The sequence below is a fragment of the Danio rerio genome, chromosome 6, assembly GCF_049306965.1.
Source record: "Danio rerio strain Tuebingen ecotype United States chromosome 6, GRCz12tu, whole genome shotgun sequence".
NCBI classification, from domain to species: domain Eukaryota; kingdom Metazoa; phylum Chordata; class Actinopteri; order Cypriniformes; family Danionidae; genus Danio; species Danio rerio.
The window spans coordinates 37,167,935-37,190,361 of NC_133181.1; the positions used below are offsets into that span (position 1 = coordinate 37,167,935).

Here is a 22,427-nt window from a genome sequence, read left to right on the forward strand (position 1 = left end):
CGATTTAAGCTATTCGTGTGTGGGAGTTTATTGACTTGGGAGTATTTGATTGCGTGTGTGCAGTCAAAACTGCCTCGCTCTGTCTTAGCTCTTTCACAGAGATACTCCAGTTCCTTGAAGTGTTAAATCAAAAGGCGAGAGTGGAGTCTGATGAAGGCGCTTTCACACAGTCTGCATACAGAAGCAGCGCAGGCAGATTAGTGTGTGGTATTGAGCTGTGAAGCGTCAGTGTAAAGCTGTGCTCGCAGGGCTTTATCTGCGCACTTCCTCAAAGGAGTGCAATTGTGCCCTTTGAAATCCACCTGGGTTTCAGCCTTAATCTTGTTGTTACCTTTGCAGGCTGTTTGCTTATTATTTCTAATTTTATTCCAGCTACTGTGTTTGCTTTTTTCTGTCTTTTCACTCAGAGTTGTAGATAGCAGAGTTTCCAGGTGCACACAATGGAGGGGAGGCTGATATATTTCAGACATTGCAATGTTTTACTTTGTGATACTGTATTTGTATTCTAATAGCAAGAATGAGTGATTGTAGTTTTATTTTTGATATTTACAGTGAGAGGAGATTTTTAGAGTGCAGTTTTTGTCACACTTTATTTAAAGAAGTTATTAACTAAGAGTTAATGACATTTGACTCAATAAAATTAGCTGCTTATTAATAGTTAAAGGTGCAGTATGTATGTTTGACACCCAGTGGTTGATATAGGTATTGCACTCCTGGATCAAAAGACATTTTAACTCGGTTCCTCCTCTGAAGAGTTCACGCAACCGCAGGTTGCCAGATTGATGTGAGTGTGCATGACTATCGAGACTAAAGACTGATTTTAAGGCTGTGTTTTGTTCTAACCAACATATAAAATTTCTGTTTTAGAACTGGCTTCTATTTCTCTCAGGTAAACAATAGAATACATGACAATAAAAACCAAGTTAACAAAATCAATCATTCAGAATGTACATATAATAAGGTAAAGAGGTTTAATATGCATTAATTAGATTGTAAATCTTACGATTTTCCTGGAGTGCAGTGCAGTAACATTATTCTGGGCTTCTGAATGGCTGTATTTAATTTTCTATTGTGTTTCATCTGGTAAAAAATTGCCTATCACTGCAAATCTTGTCATGTAGCGTGTTGTTAGGACACATGGTTACAGTGTAACCTTCTCACCTAATGTTTTTGTTTGTAATATTTTTATCATTTGCTAATTAATAACCACCTCATGTGGAACTCTGAATCTGCATCTCATTTCAGGGCTGCTACTGTCCACTGGAAGTGTTCAGTCACAGACACATACTTTTTCCATGAAGGCAACCCTGGATGTTGAAACATAATTGGCTAAAGTGGCAGTGGGCGTGTTAAAAAAAAATAGAGAAAAAAAAAACAAAGACAGCCATTCCGGCATGTAACTCACATTTTCAAAGCAGAATGTCTGACTTCAGCATTGTTTTTCAGATAAACAAGAATGTTCACTTAGCATGTTTCTCAAATATCTGCTAACATATTATGCATTTTTTATACTATAGAAAAGTCAAAATCTTACATACAGCGCCTTTGAGTTTATGTACTCGGTATGAATGGGGATTTAGAATAAAATCACACTTTATAAGTAGTAAACAGCCTATATCTAAATAATAGGCAAGTAGCCAGTAGATAATAGTGGGAATTAGTACTTTAACTAAAGTGTTACCACATTTTTTATTAATATCTTAATACTCACCATATTTTTGATTGCTTGATTTATTTATTTATTTGGTTGGTTGGTTGGTTGGTTGGTTGGTTATTTGGTTTGCTAGTCAGTGTTTTTGACGATAAATTTACATTTTCTTTATTTCAAAAAGATGTTATTGTTATGACACAGGCTTGTACCAATAACATTTCTCAAAAAAATATTTACACACACTTTACTTTAAAAAGTACATTAATGTTCTTTCAGAGATATTATGTATTCTGTTGGCAAACAGTTGAAGCCACCATAGCACCTACACAGGTATTTATTTATTTATTTACTTTTAAGTATTTTTTAAAGTATTATCACATTTAACCATACTTGTGCAGCATCTGTTAGTCATTGTTTAACACTAATTACTAATACATTATTAAAATTTAAAGTTGTGCTTGTTAACATTTTTTTTCGGATTGATTGATGGCGATGCAGTGGTGCAGTAGGTAGTGCTGTCGCCTCACAGCAAGAAGGTCACTGGTTCGAGCCTCGGCTGGGTCAGTTGGCGTTTCTGTGTGGAGTTTGCTTGTTCTCTTTGTGTTCACGTGGGTTTCCTCAGTGTGCTCCGGTTTCCCCCACAGTCCAAAGTCATGTGGTACAGGTGAATTGGGTAGGCTAAATTGTCCGTAGTGTATGAGTGTGAATGAGTGTGTGTGGATGTTTCCCAGAGATGGGTTGCAGCTAGAAGGGCATCCGCTGCATAAAAACGTCCTGGATAAGTTGTCGGTTTATTCCGCTGTGGCGACCCCGGATTAATAAAGGGACTATGCCGAAAAGAAATTTAATGAATGATTGATTTTTTGATTGATTGAGTGAGTGAGTGAGTGAGTGAGAGTGAGTAAATGAGTGAGTGAGTGAGTGAGTGAGTGAGTGAGTGAGTGAGTGAGTGAGTGAGTGAGTGAGTGATTCATCATTGTTTTATTTTGTTGCAGTATATTTTGCTTCATGTAACCAGTGGTTACAACTAAACTTAATTTCAAGTATGATATTTTTGTGATGAAAATATGGCTATATGTAAATTATATCTGTGTACTTGAAAGGAATAAGGAGCAACTAATGAATATTGATGCAAAACACAAGAAATGTGTTTACCATAATTGGTTTTGTTTGAATTACTCACAGAGGTGAGCTGATTAGATCTGGAGCATCAGAAAGCTAACAACACATTTTTTACATAATATTCTGGCTCCATAAATATAAATATAATATGACTAAAGGATTGAAGATTGTCAGGTAGAAATGTAAGCTTATTAAGTTTGTTGGTGGAAAATACTTCACTCATATTAAGTTGGAACTTGGTTCTGAGTATGCACCGTAAAAATGCAATGACAAAAAATCAAGACAAATATTGTCAAATATTGACCAAAATTATATGTTGCTTTAACCTATTTAAAAAAGTTAATCAGGTTTCAAAATTTTTTTTTTTACGTTAAACACAGTTTAACTTTGTCAGTTTGATTAATGTAAGTTGAGATGAATAGAAAAGTTGATTTGAATAAACTAAAAAATGTAAGGCAGCTGTTTTTTTTTTGAGAGTGCACACATTGCATACTATGATATGCATGACAAGTAATAAAGAAATGATTTGTAGGATGATGAGGAAAAAAATAAATGTAATATTAGCTTTAAAAAAGCTATTTTATTTTCTCCTACGTAATATAATTCAGTGCATTTTTTTGTACACATTGTACTGCCATTTCTCCACTTTTTCCTTACCCCAAACACATACTGTGCACTTATGGATGAATTCTGTGACCATCAGTTTCACTGGTATTTTCTTGATGTGCCAGTTGGTGTTTAGTTTTATACAGTGTGTGTAAATGCCCTTTCTTTTATAATGTCAGACTGTCTTGTCCAGGTCTGCACACCTCAACATCTGCACACTTTCAGGTTCATTGGCAGAGTTAACCAACACACATACACATACACACACACACACACACACACACACACACACACACATTCTCACACACACAAACACACTTTTGGAAACCTGAAATACAGCACATTTAGCTAGGACTTTACATAATTTCCTATGGAGTGGTCTTTTTTATCACCTTTGCCGTATTTCTATGTCACTTTACTGTTCAGGTTGATTCTGTTGACATGTTTATCATCTCTTGTGTGTTTGTTTGCATTATGGGTCTCTCTTTTCAGTGTGCTTTTTAGCTTCCACAGTTTGTGTGTGTCTCATAAACATGTTACTAAACAAGTGGACTCTCCAAAATATCGTACTGTGATAATATAGGCTGTAAATCATACAGAACTAGACTGTGGTGGGAGGAAGTTTGGTAGCATATAATTTTGTAGATGGATAGCCATATAACTCTACAATACTCAACCATTATGATAGTATTGCATGTATTATATATTGCAAGTATTATCTTTTGTTTTTTACAATGAGTTTGTCATTTATTAATGTTGTGCAATCCATTACTACATGGGGCTTTATCATGAAGCCAGATTAGTTGGGTAGCCAGTTAAGTTTCAGTATAGTTCTTATAGCAGTTCTGGGTATTCAGTAGCATGATGTAGTATGATGGTAGCTTCGCTAAGCTCATTTGCTCTATAATAACGTGGCTACAAACAGTGACAGTCAAGCTGCCTTCATGTTACCTAAAACCCAAGATTGGTACAAACTAAATTGAAACTTAACTGACTAGGATATTCAACTAATCCATCTTCATGGTACAGGACCCTGGAAAGCTGCATATGTAATTATTTTTTATTTAAAAGTAAATGATCAGCAACATCTCTGAAAACAAATTGGATTAAATAACTGAATAATTGTGCTATTGAAACTTATTAAATTGACATCAATAGTCTAAAATCTAATAATATTCAAAGCAGTATTTTTGTATTTTTGCTGACATCAGTTTAGGATTTTGTCAGCCAGAGCAGGCCGAGCTTTTAAACATTGATGCCAAAAAATTTAATGTTAAAGTTAGCTAATGTCAGCTACTGACAATTTGTGGGAAAACTGTCACGGTTTTAGGAAAGAAAAGGGAGCGAGGACTTAAGTGCAGTAAATAAATGGGTTTTTAGTATAAAAATAAAATAAAAGGTTACAAAAACAACCCGATGGGGGAAAACATTAACAAAACAAATAAACAAGCAAACTTGACTGGACAGGCAGGCATAGATCAGGGCTGAACAGGAAAAGACACGACTGGATAATGACATCTAGTGAATTGGCACAGGACAGCAGATAAGAGGGAGTTATAAGCAGAAAGAATTAACAAACAAACAAACAAGTAAACTCAACAAAGTAAAAATGGGTTAACACTGAGGGTGGGATTAGACAATATACTGGAGCACATGACACAAAGAAACAACACAAGCCATGTGCTCACATAAAAGCAGGACTAGAACACGCTGCCAATAAGAGAACTCAACACTAAACCACATGGCACATGTAAACCATGTGCTAAACACAACACCAACAGAAGACTGAACGCAAGACACAAGTACACAATAAATAAACACACTCACCGTGCACTCACACATGCAACATGCATGTTTCATCTCAACTGAAAGCAACTAGACTGAGAGCCTGAGAATGAAACAGTACACTGCAGACAGAACAAACACAAACACCAGGACAAGTGCGCGCATTCCGAGCACACCAAGATATTGCTGATACAAAAAAACGGAGACAGATAAGAACAACCCAAGAAAACTTGAGCCAAGTACAACATACAAGACAGGACAGGACTAGCCACCAATACAAGAATTGACAAGATTGAGTGGCAGATTCCGGACAAAAACAATAACAATGTTATACGTTGAAGTAATACAACAAGGAATAATATTTATATTATATATGCTGTATGCCATTAAGTCAATAATTTTTATTATTAATATACTTTTTGCTTTAGCTTTTTAACATACTAAAATATTTTATTGACAGCTTGTTGCATTTTTATTATAGATGTTTAAATATTTATAATAATTAATATTTAAATTATTTTAGCAAAATATTTAAATTCAGTTATGATTTATTTAACCTCAGGTAATTAAACAATTAAAAATATCGCTTGAATTTTTAGTATGTTGTAATTAAAGTGTAATGAAAACTGTAATGACACTGTAATAACAATTAGGTTTTTGCAACCTTCAATGGAAAATGAAAATGAAGTTCTGTGATTATGCTATAAATAGCACATTTTCAGTGAAATCACACACATATTTCTACTCCCAGCGGTGCTTTTATATATTTCACTCTTACACTTATTTGCCCTTTTCAGTACATCTTGCTCAAAAACATCTCAAATACAGTAAATTTAAAATATTTCTTATTATGCTTAAAATGTTATAAGATTTCAACTGTAATGTGAAATAGACTGAAACAGACAAGTATAAAAAAAGAAGACATCCCAGCAGACAAAGGTGACCCACTGAGGCACCTCTCTTTTCTCAGACTGCATTTACGATTATAACCTGTCCATGTTTATAGCCCTGCTCAAGATGGCACGGCGATTGCCTTATCCTATAATAGGTGGTCTCTCTTATCTTAAACGAGGACTCAGAAGCACATAAACCACAGCCGGTCAATCACAACACCTTCCCAAAGAGCACTGCAGACCTCTGATCTGCTATAACTGATCTATTTCTTCCAGCTGCTCAGACTATTGAATTTTACATCAGAATTAACAACCAGCAGGCCAGTGTAGCCAAAACCTTATAAATGACTCCTGTTTATAAAGGCTATTTGAGTTAAACACAAATTAAGCAAATAATTGTATAGCTCATAGTGTTTAAGTAGCTCTTTAGACCGTGCTGAAGTTAACTGATTTGACATTTGCCCATCTGCTCCATTGTCTTTTAAACGTGCATGGGTAATACAACAAGTTTTCAGAAAAACTTTATTTGACAAAGATTTTCAACATAGGCACATTCTGAAAATGTAGCCCTATATACATTACTGGAGATCGCAAATTATGTAGCCTGAAGTATGTATGGCTGCATTTCGTCTTTATGCTTTACAAAATGCTTCGCCGTTCCTTTTCATGCTTACCAGCTGACTGCTTACCTCCGTATGGACGACTTTCCCGCTGTAACCAGTTTGTCCAGTAGCTCGTCATGTTGTCGACAGACTTGAGATGCAAAATGGAGTTGACCACGACAACAGGGTTCAAGTGCGGTGAAGAATGATTCGAGAAAGCTGGTAAGACAAAAACAGATTCCATAAAATAAAATGATAATAAAAAAACAGGGTGAGAATGTGGCAAAATCTGAAAACAAGAAAAAATCAAAAAAATCAAGCGAGGTCTTTTTTTCTGGATTGCTTTTCAGTTGGGTCAATCATTCAGTCAGTAAGTTGACAGCAGCCTTTGGTGGCTTTACGCAAGAACAGCAAGTGCGAATGGCTCATAAAGTGAACACACTTTCCTCTGGCGAATTCGCGAAAACAAATACTGCAAAAAAAAAAAAAAAATACTTTCTGGTACGTATTTGACAATCTCCTGAAATATATATAGAGGTACACTTTCAGAATGAGCCTAGATTGAAGATTTGAAGTTCAGAATAGGGATGTAATTGTAAATTATGGCTAATATCTAAAAGCCAAAATAACTATTTAATAAAATGTCTATATGATTTTTTTTCTGTGTACAAAGTGCATTTAAATATAGTAGACATGTAGAAAGAAGCAGTCAAAACTTTCATGGCTAACAGCACACATCTGAAGGGGATGGACAAGCAATAATAATCTATCATTTATTGATTGATAATTTAATTTTGTTATTGAACCTATAGTCATAACACTAAAAATAATAATGTATTGGCCAGTGTGGACATGGTTGCTGATATATTGTGCATAATGTTCTTGTTATTAATGAATGGGAGGTATGCTATAATCACTAGTTTAGTATTACCTGCATACTGACAAATTCTGGGCAGAAACAGAACATTTTGGATACACTAGCCGAAAACTCTACTTTGTAACGACTAAATATTATTTTATTGAATATTATAAAGAAAATGTATCTTTTTAAAGCTTAAGTCAATAACTTAAATTATACTAATTAAAATACAGAAGCCAATAAAATAACTATTTTTTTAACATTAAAGGACTCGAGAGGCATCACTTTACCAGCTTTGCCATGAAAGTACTGCAAATAGCAGGAACAAGTTTACTACATAGAAATTACCTGCTGACTTTGTTATTCAGCTGCTCATGTGCAGTACATGCATTTGTAAATGGGTAGATGAGTGGAGCTTTACGGCTCTTTAACTTTTTTTTTTGGCACAGTAAGAAACTGTCCTTGCTTGGCGTAACATTAAATTGAATGAGTTTCATAGCGCAGCACTTTCTACGTCCAGTGTGAAAGCCGCTTTGCAAGGTGTAGTGACTATGGCTGGAAGGAAGAGCGAAACTAGTCCGCTTAACACTTCTGGGGAATGTAAGGTAGCATACAAATATCATATTTCACCTGGTTCTTTCTTTTGACAAAAACTCAAAATGTTATTAATGCTGCTATTAATGCTATGGCCGAAAATTCAATGCACCCCTAGCATAGACTAAAAAAATCAGTTTTAACATTTAAGAATTATACTGATTCCTTTAAAATTAAAATATATTAAACTAAAGTTTCAAATGAAGTTCCACAAGTGCAGCAGTAAAACCGTATTACATCCCTAAACAATATACTTTTATTTTGTTACAACCAAGTAGTCAATAGCAATAAAGCGCCTTCTTATACCATTTAAGTAGCTCTTCAGACCATGTTGATGTAGACTGAATGACAATTTTCCATCTGCACCATTGCTTTTTACAATTACTTTTCAGGACACCTGAAGGTGTTAAGCATGTTCAGACCACAGTCTAACGTTCTCTGTAAGAGTCTTGGAGGAAATGGTTTGTAAAATTGAAGCTGACCTTGAGTTGCAGTTGTGTCCTGTGCAGACCGGCCACTTTGTGAAACGCACACTGGGGTCACCTACTGCTAACATCACACATCAGCAATCCCTCTGTAATCAGTGTGGTCTCTCAAGCATGGGACCTTGGGAATGTCATGGCTTTGCTTATGTGCACAGATGCTCACACACACCCCTCTTGATTTGTTTTTACCCACTCCATTCTAAGATGTATTAAAGCGTCATCAGGGAAATAGAGAAAAATAACATTTGCAGAGTGGCAGGCCTGATGTTTATATACAGTTCCTTCCACTAAAATTGGTACTCTTGGTAAATATGAGCAAAGAAGGCTGTGAAAATGTGTTTATTGTTTAATCTTTTGATCTTTTGCACAAAACATTATCAGAAAAAAGATGAAAAAGACATTTGTTTTTACATGAAAATGGAGGCTTTTTGTGATGTAGGTGATATTGGATTGTATATTTTAGAGAATTTCTGATTGCTGGACCCAGTGAGCTTTTGTGTTTTTTTTTTCAGCATTTTATTTAGGAACATATCTACACAGGAGCCATTGATAAATATTATAAAAAAGGATTTCTAATATTTATCAATGGTTCCTATATAGATGTGCACACTGTATGTGAAGTGTGAGGATTGTTTTATTTCCGAGCATGTGCACTCTTTGTTTGTTCAGCCTTGTGTGTGATTTGTGACTTTCCATACGACTCTCATATATCACGAGGCTGTACGTGCAGTATTTCAATATGTATGTGTGCTGGGTGTGAGAATCTGCATAATGAAGTATTTGCTGCTTGTAATACATACCATCTTTTAATCAGCATATCCCATGAGCGTGTGCTTGAAGCTTCCTGCCCACATTTGCAGTCCTACAGGAAAATTAGTAAAACCAACACTTGAGCTTGGCAGTTTTATCAAACATCAAGTCACACAAGTCTCCCCTGCCTCCCCCCAAGTCACACATCAGCTCCCTTATACCCTCAGAGTCAGTAGCATCTGGCTCTACTTCAATGTCTGATTCTATTTATAATTTTTTTGCTGCAGTGGATCAGTTTAAGCATAACATTGACTTAATGTCATTAGCATCTCTAAACTCTAGTATCCTGTTTCAAAACACTTATTTATTTTTTTATAACAAATAATAAAATATATTTTTTAAGATCAGCATGTTTTTAAATCCCTGTAAAGGCTTTTTAAAGTTCTCATAACAATGTTTGGGTAAGCAATAATATTTTATACTTTTATAGATGTATCATTTCTATAGAATAAAATAAATAAATAAAATAAAAAATAATATATATATATATATATAGTAATTAGATTTGATATACCACATATTACAAAATTGTTAAATATATATATATATATATATATATATATATATATATATATATATATATATATATATATATATATATATATATATATATATATATATATATATATTTATTAGGGGTGTAACAATATTAAAACCAAACCGAAACATAGCGATACACCAACCATGATACGTATCGCAAAACTCTCGTGACATACCGCGGTACTCTTACGCACCCTGCTGCCCATTGTTAAGGTTGACGTCACTTGTCTCTACCTAATTGAACCTATTTAAACATCTTTATTTTATCACATTTGATTAAATTGTATTAGTAATGATTAGCTTTTGTTCTAAGTATTATATTCTAAAGTTAGTATTTTTCAAGTGCATATCATGTCATGTGACTTGAGTGAGCGATCACTCGGTTACAACTGTATAAGCAGGATTTCTGCTTCACATATATTGAGATTACAGGTCCCTCATAAACAGTTAAGTTGCCTGTGTAGGAGCATTTTGGTTTTCCAGTGGAGTACAGGAATAGAATTCATGTCGTAGATGTCACGAAACTCACTCATAAGAATTATTATGGTAATTTTACAATGTACTGTAAGGGTGTAAGCAAAAGACTGACAAGAGTACTGCCAACTAAAGTGATTTAATGTACAAAAGTGAAACCAGAATAATGCCCAAATATATATATAAAAATAGAAACATTTACACTAATAAAAATAATATAGTAAAGTAGCAAATTTAAACAAAGTATCAAACAAAAATTTGTTAAACTCGAGTAAGGGGACGATAGTGAAGCCAAACATACAAAGAATACACTCCAAAGGTTTTCAAAATGAAATAACTAAACATAAACATAGGAGTCTGACAAAAATGCTCATTTTCAATGGAAATTTCAGATGGCAATGAATGTTTTTTTTTTGTTTTTGCATCTGAACTCTTCATATATTATAAATCCCCTTTTTTCTGCGCCCCCCACGACACGACAACCTCAAAACATTGTGGAATAGTAAAGCAGGTCGCACACTGGATACGCTACTTAGCACCATGCTGCAACGCTCTAATCACAGTTGGAAGTATTACAGATTTAAAATGAAACTATTCAGATGGTGCTCTGTGGTGTGGCAGAAATATGAAGTGTCCTGAGTTGTAGCTGGGTGTCACGGACAGCCGCCTACTTGCGGTGCCGAAGTGCGTACCCTAATAGAAATCTTTGTTTAGAATTCTAAAATGCATGGCACTGCATGGTGTGGTACATCCAGTGTGCGACCCCCTTAAGTATACCTCACATAAGTGAGTGGGCTTGACAAACTACCAGTAGAAAGAACACTCTTTCATCTCTCTGACACTTTAATCCACATTTGCACCAGATACAATCTCACAACGGGCAGCATGGTGGCGCAGTGGGTAGCACAATCACCTCACAGCAGGAAGGTCGCTGGTTCTTACCCCAACTGGGTCAGTTGGCATTTCTGTGTGGAGTTTGCATGGGTTTCAACCAGGTGCTCCGGTTTCCCCCCACAAGTCCAAAAATGTGGTATAGGTGAATTGGGTAGGCTAAATTTTCCGTAGTGTATGAGTGTGAATGCATGTATATGGATGTTTCCCAGTGATGGCTTGCAACTGGAAGGGCATCCGCGGCGTAAAACATATGCTGGATAAGTTGGCGGTTTATTCTGCTATGGCGACTCCAGATTAATTAAGGGACTAAGCCGTCAAGAAAATGAATGAACAATCTTACAACCACATATCTCAAAAAAATAAATAAATAACTTTAAAAAATGAGATTGTGAATTTATGAAATGTGCTTCACACAGGTGAGTGGGCTTGATAAACCACTTATAGAAAACAGGGCTGAGCAATATTGCAAAATATAATTTCATATAATTCGATATTAATAATTATTCTGAGAATATTTTTAACAATACATAAAATAAAATTATTAGGATTTTATTGCTACAGCATTACTAAGGCAAATAGTTTTATTAGTTTATATTTTAGTTCAAAAACTAAAATATTTAAACAAAATATCTGATCTCTTTATAATACAACAAATTTAAGTGTTAAAGAGACTCTTAAACTTGATATATAAAATGTTCCAAAGTGTGTAATGGTAAATCATGAATACTGAACAATCAAAGCAAAATTTGAGGTGTGAATAAAAATAAAGTAAACCTCAAACTCTGTAAACAGCATAAATTATGATAATCAAATCTGAGCTTTCAAGTAAAGGAACCAGCCATCATTATTCAAATACATACTGCAACATTACAAATTGTGAAGTTGAATGACTACATTACCCCCATAACAAAAAAATCTTTTAGATGGGGAGCTGAGATGCACAAGAAAAGAAACCAAATAGCCTCTGTGGTGACATTATTTTTTATTTACATGAGTCTCCTCACTGCTGCTATACGGTATTTATTTTCATGTGTTGTCATTCTGACCTGAAGTGACAAGTGCATGCATGTGGATTCCTTGACCATTTACAATGGGCTTTGGGCTCGTGCTCCACTGACGTCTCTTGTAACTAGAAATCAACGAATGTGTATATATGTGTGTGTATGTATATATGTATGTATATATATACAGTTGAAGTCAGAATTATTAGCCCCCTTTTGATTTTTATTTTCTTTTTTAAATATTTCCCAAATTATTTTTAACAGAGCAATGAAATTTTCACGGTATGTCTAATAATATTTTTTTCTTCTGGAGAAAGTCTTATTTGTTTTAGTTCGGCTAGAATAAAAGCAGTTATTAATTTTTTAAAAGCCATTTTTGGGACAAAATTATTAGCCCCTTTAAGCTATTTTTTTTTTAAATAATTTACAGAGCAAACCATCATTATACAATACTTTGCCTAATTACCCTGACCTGCCTAGTTAACCTAATTACCCAAGTTAAGCCTTTAAATGTCATTTTAAGCTGTATAGAAGTGTCTTGAAAAATATCAAGTAAAATATTATTTACTGTCATTATGACAAAGATAAAATAAATCAGTTATTAGAAATAAGTTTTTAAAACTTTTATGCTTAGAAATGTGCTGAAACAATCTTCCCTCCATTAAACAGAAATTTGGGAAAAAAATAAACAGGGGTGCTAATAATTCAGGGGTGCTAATAATTCTGACTTCAACTGTATATATATATATATATATATATATATATATATATATATATATATATATATATATATATATATATATATATATATATATATATATATATATATATGTTAATTAATCATTTTAAAACTGTATGTTTGTGGATTCAACCTTCAAAGATTCTACTTAAACAGTGAAGAAAATTAAAGCCCTCCTCACCTTCAGGAAAATGAATATAATGTTCAGCCTGAAAGGAATGAGTGGTGTGACAAGGTCAAGGTTTGTCCTTGTGATAAGGCTAGTGAAGGATCTCTTGTAATTAAGCAGCACCCAGCTCATGAACCACCTCTCTCTCGTTGTACTCTCTGTAGTTTTTGAAGGTGTTCAACTCATAACACTCTGACTGCGGCTCCAGAGAGCAAAAGAGAGATAAGGGGCCGACGAGCAGAACTCATGGCCTCTGTGATGTGTGAGTTGGTAAATCTCCAGGCTTGTTTCAGCATAAGGGAGCTTGGCTGTGGAGATACGGGAGACTTAGATGAAATCCTCTTGTTCTGATGGGAGGCAAGGGCTCGGGATTTGCTCACCGTTCCAGAGAAGAAAATCATCACAGAATAGCGCTTTCTGACTGGCCTTTTGCAGCTCACTGACTTCTTTTTGCTGTCTTTTGCTTTCTTGATTTTGACTTTCATCTTATTTAGGTTAACATATGGTGTATCATTTGTAATAGTAAAATGTTATTTGCAAATTTCCTGACAATATTAGTAAACACAATCTGTTGATTAAAAATACATACAGTAGGACTGCACAATATATCATTTTAGCATCGATATTGCAATGTGTGTAACCGCAAAAGTCATATAGCAAAGATCTGAAATGTTAAATTAGGATTATATTTGACCAGAAGCCACAGTTCAGAAAGTAATCAAGCAAGAATGACTGGAGATTTTTACCATAATGGAGCAAATGTTTATAATTTACATGTTTTTAAGGCATGTGACTGTATGAGCATATCAAGAGAGTTTAAAACTGTGATGCCCAAACTCAGGCCTACGGGCCAAAGTTGTCCCTTTATATCATTTGATTTGGCCCACCAGAGGGAAATGATTATAAAGGGTAGGAGAATGGCTTTAACAGAGATTCTCATTTCTTTTTTAATGTACTGTAACTTTTTGTTTGTTTGTTATATTGTTGAACGACAAAAAACTTAAATTTAATTATTCGGTAAAATAACATATATTTTGGAAAATTTAGAATGCATTAGTAAATACAGTTTAAGTAAATGTTTCTATTTATTTTGAAATTTTATGAAAAAAAATTTGGAAATTATCTAATTATCTATGGCAACCTTAATGTAATACAGTTTGCGATGTTTACTTTTGTCCCACAGCTCTCAATCGAGCTTGGATTTTGGCCCTTCATAAGAACATTTTTGGACACCCCTGGTTAAAAGCATTCAGGCACTAGAAATTGTACCGTTTGAAACTTTAATTAAAATTAAATTAATTGAATTAAAAATGTTTTGTTGATTTAATTATACAAAGACGATGCTATGTAGTGTTATTTTACATTTAATTCAATTTCTGTACCTGAATTCTTACCAAATATTGCGATTTTAGTCATCTGGTGAAATTGTATTTATATCGCAATTTATATCGCAGAAAAACAAAACATCGCAATGTCTGATTTTTCCAATATTATGCAGCCCTAATATACAAAATTTATTATTTTTAGTTTCAGCATTTAAAAAAATATTATTAAAATCCAGAGTTTTAGTTAACTAAAGTATCCTTTTATTTTGAATATTTTTTAATATTGTCCTCTTTTTTGTCATGTTGAATAATTTAAAAAGTCAGTGTACTGTAATTGAGGATTTATACATATTGCTACCTTTTTTTTGTACTCACAATTGATTTGGTGCATATTTGAACAGTTTTATCATGCTGACAATTTTATTGTGTGACCTTCTGAAGTCACTTTTTTGGCTCCATTTCATATGTAACCTTCATTTAATCAAGTTGGCAAAAAAAAAATTAAAAATAAAAACAAAATTTCAGTGACACAAGATTTTGTACAAAAAATAAAATTAAAGTATGTTTAAAGTGAATTTGTAAAGTTCAATCCATACAATTCAGGCAATTGGCTCTGTAGGAAAAGAAAGCAGAACTAATATTAGCTACATAAGACCAGGAGACCCACTCAAATCAAACATTGTTCAGTTGATACACATGATAAGAGATGAACAGTGTTAAATCTCTGTGTCGTCTCTGACTGATAAAGCTCTTATTGGTCTCGCTCACAGAGAGCTGACATCATCATTAGTCGTTCCCCTTCAGGCTCTTTTACTCCTGCTACAAATTCAATGGACAAAGCAGCCCTTAATTCACAAACAAAAGTAAAGGATCATGAATCCACAGTAATGTGTACCTGGGCCTTTGTAATTGGTCCCGGTGGAGCCGTGCGTTCAATTCATGCTCTTTCCAATTAAACCATAAACTCAACAAGAATAAATGACAAATAAACACACTTTGCCTCATTGTGCTTGCTGTTTATTGTTCATATCTGAAGGCTCGTGTGCTCAAGTATTTTTTTTTCTTGCACCAGAAAAGAACAAGTGCAGGTGTAGAGTTGTTTCTCAACTTATCCAGTTTTGTTATGTTCATTTTATTTTGGATTGTGGAAAGGATTTTCACTTTTTGACTGAATATGAATAGATGTTCAATTTGAACTGAATATAAAAAGACTCGGTTTGTGTGTGTGTGTGAGCATGTATGAGTGTTAAAAGTGCTAAATGTATTTGATCCTGTCCCCTTACCTTGCTCTGTTTTCTTAAACAGCAAAGAAGACCTGTGCCACAACTGACTTTGCATGTAAGAACGGCCAGTGTGTCCCAGGCCGATGGAGGTGTGATGGAGAGCCAGAGTGTCCAGACGGTTCGGATGAAGCAGACTCCGCCTGCAGTGAGTAAACTATTAGTGTGTTTGTGTGTGTGTGTGTGTAGCTTTAGCTGATTCTGATCCAAATCAAAGCATGCAAACCATCCAAAAATCAAATTCTGAAATATGCACTTTTTCATGAAGACAAATTTCTGTCTTGAAAATCTATTTGCGCACGCACTCTTGATAGGCCATATCTAATCTCATGTGACGTCATCAACTACACAGTGAAGGTAATTGGCTGTTGTCGGCTCAGCAGCCAGTGAGATTGCTCCTCAATATTTTAAATGCTTCAGTGTTGGTTAATGTTAGCAATCTGCAGCGCGTTTTGGAGACCCTCCTCCTCCCCAGCGTTAAGATCTGCCACACGGGTTATATGTATATAATGTTCGCAGCAGCAGTGATAAAATGCACTACAACACCTGCACACATCATCATATGTCACCGCAATCTCATTCTTCATATGACGATCGCAACTGCTGTAGCTATTCCAGTTGCGTTATTTCTGGGTTTTTATCTTTAGGAAATCACTGAAGCAACTATATACGGCACTGCGCATTTATACCGGGGCCATATTCATCCATGTAAACATACGAAAACAACATTAACATTAAATCAGACACTGTAAAAAAGATCCTTCACAGCCACTAGACTTTTCTGACAGGGTATTTGAGTGTCAAATGTAAAAGTGTGTTGTGGGACTACCATATAGGAGTTAGTATTATGGAATATAGATTGTGAAATTTAGCAGTTTTTATTTTAGCATTTTTTTTAAAGCATGATGGTAAAACACAAACGCGGTTATGAATGTATTAAAACATGCTAGTTTGTTGTAAAACTTTGTAATAATGACAAAAAAATGCTAATTTGTGCATCTCCTGACTTCCATGTGCAGCCATGCTGCTGATGTTTGGAACACCCCTACCTCTTGTTTTGCGCGTTCACGTGAAGGGGTGGGGGCATGAATATACTGACAGTAGCAAGTATTGGTACTTACTCTGCAAAAATAATTAAAGCAGCAGCAGCTCAACAGGTCTATTCTGCCAAGACCAAGCACAATAACATTGCCATATACTGTATTTATTCATTACCAAACTAAATGGACTGACACAGTTTCAGTTTTCTAAAATTTCCATGTTCAGCTGCTTAGACACAATCCACAATGTATTATTATATATATTTATATATTGATTGATTGATTGATTGATTGATTGATTGATTGATTGATTGATTGATTGATTGATTGATTGAAATGAATAAAATCTTAGAGAGTTGTCATGACAAAAATATTAAGCATCAATCAATTTTCAGCTTTAATAGTATATTTAATAATATGAAATTATATTTTTAAAACAACAAAAAAAGGATTTAAATAATTAGAATTAAATAATAGATTTTTAGATTACTGGGTTTTAGGTTTTCATTCATTAGAATAATATTTAAATTATTAATTTAGCATTTTGTATCCAATTATTTCAGACTTTTTGGGCATGGCAGTCTTATTTCCGATTAGCAAAATATTACGGGTAAACATTTCAACACCATTATAAAATAAAAATAACATAATAAGTTAGGGCAGTCTTTCATAGCATTGAAATTATTATTCATTGAGTATTGCTTCAAGGTTTTTCCAAATAACAATTATTCAAGTAAACAGCCAGTATTTAGAAAATTGTAATGTTTGATTTATTTAAACAACAAATGACCGGATAATGAAAGCGTCAGTGCACAGAATTGATGTTTTGACAGTTTATTTTGAATCTGATTTTGTATATGTCCATATACTTCCTTGACAGAGTAGCAGGAAGCTTATTTATTTTTAATAACTCCATTTGGAATTCACCTTATACATTTCTGCTTTCAAAGAAGGCGTAAAAACTCACATTACTGCTTATCCATGTGTCTTCTCAGTTATAGTAAACATATTTGTCATGCACATAAACAGTTTTGACATTTATTTACATGGATCCAGTTCTTTGTAGTTTGTTTTTCTACCACAGATCTCCGCCTGTGGCTGTTTGGCGATCTCAATAATTGTTATTTTAAGCTGTAGACTGAGACTTTCTCTCTGGCCATGTGATGTGATTTTGCCGTTGGCTGAATTAGGCTCCAGCTGCTAATTGGCAGCAGTAATGTTCACTCCTCTTGGCGATTCTCACTCTCTTGTGTACTGGTAATTGATATTGTCCAGTCAGAGCATGTGCAAATCACATTTTTCACACATATTCCTTGTGCTCAGATTCTGTTGTTACTGCATTACAGAATCAGGAGTAGTTTCTGTCTCACTTGCTTTTCCTCGCTGACATTCGAAGGAAAAAGGGAAGCTTCCAGTTCAGTGGTCATTAGATCAGAATGAAAACTCAATCAGCTGTGATTTGCTTTTTCTTCTTCTGCTTATACTGTAGTATTCTGGCCTGAAAATGATGAGAGTGATTTAGGCTGTGTTTGTAGTGTATATTAATATTCTATAGTGCTAAACTCAGAGCTGCATATTGTCTGTACTCATATAATATCTGATACCTTCATATTGCCAAAATGTTCAGTATGCAATTGGACACAATATTGTATCCTATATGGCTTATATCTAGTTTTACACAAACAAATAAAAAGAGTATTTTATAAATATTTTTTAATATATTTTAGTTTGATATTAGATTTGTACTTGTTTGGTATTTAATACTGGATATTTAATTCACTTATCTCAGTTAATTATAGTAATTTCTTACATTTATGCAGTGCTTCACCGGAAACACAAAATGCTTTACACATTTTTAAAGGGGAACTCACATTTTTTTGAATGGGAAATAGTGTAACTGTCACTACGGTGAATAAAGCCCTGCCTTCTAGTACTGGAGCCAATCATCGATCGCTATAGAGTGACGATACTCTGGGGGAGGGGCTCAGACCAGACGAGAGTTTCTGCAGATTTTGTGTGATTTGGACATTTAGAAATGAAGCTAAAGAGACAGTTGTTGTACAGTTTTAGTGATGATTCCTAATATGAAATTCAGTGGTAAGCTTGGCAAGCAATTTTGGAGAATTTGATGTTTCCCCATACTGCCTGAGAGGCGTTTCAAAGATCCCTGGCGAGTGAAATGTCTTGCCTTAAAGGGACTTTGACATCACACACTAGCTGATTAGTGGAGAGGAGACAGAATGATGAAGCCAATTGAGGCCAGTGGGCAAATTTGGCCAGGATGCTGGGGTTAAGCCCCTACTCTTTTCGGAGGACATCCTGATTTTTAATGACCACAGAGGGTCAGGGCCTTGGTTTAACGACGGCGATCACTGAGCCGTATAGAGTCCCCATCAATATACTGGGGCGTTAGGACCCACTCACACCGCAGGTTGAGCACCCCCTTCTAGCAGCAACCTAGCTTTCCCATGTGGTACTGCCCCATCCAGGTACTGACCTGGCACAGACCTGCTTAGCTTCAGTGGGCAACCATATAAGAGTTTCAGAGAGCTAGCTGCTGGCTAATGTGTCTGTTAAATGTAATACAGTTGAAGTCCATGTTAAATTAAAATTGACACTGTTAATTTTGCTAGAGTTCATTCTTAGTTTTAAGGTGTTTAATTAATTCATGCAAATCAATTCACTGAAAAAAACAATTTCATCTGGTAATCTTTAATCAAATTATAACAATTAGCTTTTGCTCTGTAATGGCAGTCCTTCTCTGATGACATCAAACAGCTTGGAAATGTTGGAAATATGTCATCATACATACAATTCTGCAACAACTTGTCATTCATGCTGACTTTAATTGTAAAATTGTATATATTTTCCATCAAGTCACATTATTTCAGCATTTCTCAATCCTGGACCTCACGCCTCTACCTCCTACACTGCATATTTTGCATGTCTCTCTTATTTACCACAGCTGATTTTGATGACCAGCTTGTTAGAAGAGCTTTCTGCATGAACAATGATCTGATGGACACATCCCTATGTAGTAAGCACTTTTCGTTAGTCTCTTCTCCATTATTGCTCTCTACCTGAGCACAAGAAACATTCATTCATGTATATACGATGTGTTTTCTGCCGAAATATAATTGGATAAACGTTCAGTGGGTTATACAGTTACACAGACCAAACAAAGACAAACAATTTTTATTATTATTTAAAGATTTATTTTTGGCCTTTATTAAATAGGACAGTATTGAGAAAGGAAGTGAAGTGGGAGAGAGAGAGACAGGGTAGGGAAATTTTGTCGAGCCGGGATTCGAACTCGCGACGCCCTGACTTGCTATTGCACCATATGTCTGCGCGCTAACCACTAGGCTATTGCGCCGACAAAGACAAACAATTCTAACACAGAATGCACATTTTTAAAGAATAACTGACCTTGCCATTGTTTTCAGATAAATAGGTTCATTTAGCATGTATTTTAAATGTCTGTAAACATATTCTGGCATTTTAATGCTTTAGAAGAGGGAAACGCTTACATACAGAACTTTTAAAGTAACATTTTAAATAGTTATTATTTAAATACATCTTACTGGATGTTGCTAATTTTATAAAGGTGTATTCGATATGAATGCAGTTTCATCAGAAGACTTGACTTGCACTTTTTGACAACCCAAGTTCAATTTAAAAATGTACCGCTACATACATTTCTGGAGAGCGCCAAATTTGTTTCAGGAGCGACATTTTAAAAAAAAATGTTTTTGCAGTTTTTGTTTTGGCGAATCCACCAGAGGCCACTCTGTATGCTTTTTGAGATCTCGAATTTTTCTGACGAGTGCTATGCACGCCTGCTGTTTTGACTGACCGACCGACTGACTGACTGACTTACCAATCGACTGACCCCCTCTCCTCCTTTCCTAAACCCAACCAATAGTGTTTTCAGAAGCACTAATTGTCCTGACCACCCACTTTCCTAAGACCCAACCGTTTTAAAAGTAATCCAGAAAAATGAAAAGCCCTCGCCTGATTTTTACCACATTTTCAGATTTTACCACTTTCTCACCCTGTTATTTACTTGTTTATTTAGTTTTTTGGCTTTTGTTTTTGTCTAACCTGCTTTCTGGAATTGTTATTCTCCGAACTCAAACCCCGTTGTCGTGGTCAATTCCTCTCTGTGTCTCAAGTCCGCTGCTGTACATGGCGAGCTACTGGACAAACTGGTAATAGTGGGCAAGCCGTCCATTGGAACTGTGTCATACTGCCCCATAGTGTTCGCTTTAAAGACGAAATGCAGCCATACGTACTTCTGGCTAAATAATTCACGATCTCCAGAAATGTATACAGGGCTACGTTTTCAGAACAAGCCTATGTTGCTGTTTGAAATAATTTTATAATGATTTTGGTCATTTTTTAGGGGAGTGCATCAGAATAAAATATAATAAACACGTTAAGCATTGACAAACACAATAGAACAAAACACAGTTGAATAGTGCTTTATGGTATTCTGGGGAGTCAAAAAGTATTCAGGTATATACATTAAATAATATAATGTAATATCTTTGTCATATAAATAATAAAATAAGCAATATTGTTCAAACTACGCGTTATATTTTCAGTTAAACTTAAATTTATTTTTAAAATGCTTTTCACAATAATTATTGTTTCCAAAGCAGCTTTACAAAAGGTGTATATTATCATATACATTACAGTCAAAATCAGTAAAAGTGCTGTTTATAGGGTGTAATAATGTAATATGTACAATATTAATAATGTAATATATTTTCATTGAAATGTGTAGAGTCTTGCTTAAGGTTTTAGCTTAAGAATTTCTTGTACCCGAATGCTTTAAACTTGCTTCAAAATATTTAAACAGTCACAGATTTTAAAAACCCATGCAAATGATAAACTTTCACTCTATTATGGTTCATTTTTGCAATTGCTCATCTATGCGCACATTACTGTATCATTGCTAAAATGATATACTGTGCTGCCCATTCAGATATAGAAACACATACAGTACACTCAAACACACATATGAATTCTCACTAGTCATAGGTCAGAGCTTGCAACTGTACACTCTAAAAACTGCTGGGTTGAAAACAACCCAATTTGGGTTGTTTTGGTAACCCAGCGCTGGGTAAAAAAGGGACAAACCCAACGCTGGGTTACTTTAACCCAGCAAGTTGGGTTACAAGTTTAACCCAGCATGCTGGGTTGTGATTTTAACCCAACTATTAGTTAAAAATTACTACACTGCTGGGTTGAATGTAACCCAAAATGGGTCAGAAATTTAATCTAGAAACTGATGATTAAAATCACTAAAATAAAAACAATTCTACAGCAATACATAGTTGTTCAGTAATGGAATTTTATTTATGACAAAAGATAAAATGTGTCCAAATGAATTTGAGATTTTTCCCATCTGCACCTCAGCATTAACCCTTTGACTGCCTGCTCTACCAAATGGTTGACCTCGTTTTTACTGTTTTAAATAATGACTGTTAAAGTCATAAGAAAAAAGATGATTTAGTGTTCAAAATATTTATTTTAAATATATATATATATAT

The 22,427-nt window shown here is 34.6% G+C and overlaps 1 protein-coding gene across 7 annotated transcripts in view; it reads left to right on the forward strand.

The window, feature by feature from the left end:
- The window catches only part of lrp8 (low density lipoprotein receptor-related protein 8, apolipoprotein e receptor), a 332,503-nt gene that overhangs the window by 150,055 nt on the left and 160,021 nt on the right, over positions 1–22,427 (forward strand). For all 7 annotated transcript variants that reach the window (XM_073953023.1, XM_073953022.1, XM_073953024.1 and 4 more), the window contains 1 exon segment: positions 15,855–15,977. Coding sequence is in view for 4 of the 7 variants with exons in the window: in XM_073953021.1 (XP_073809122.1) it covers positions 15,855–15,977 (123 nt within the window). In the remaining 3 variants the exon portion in view is untranslated.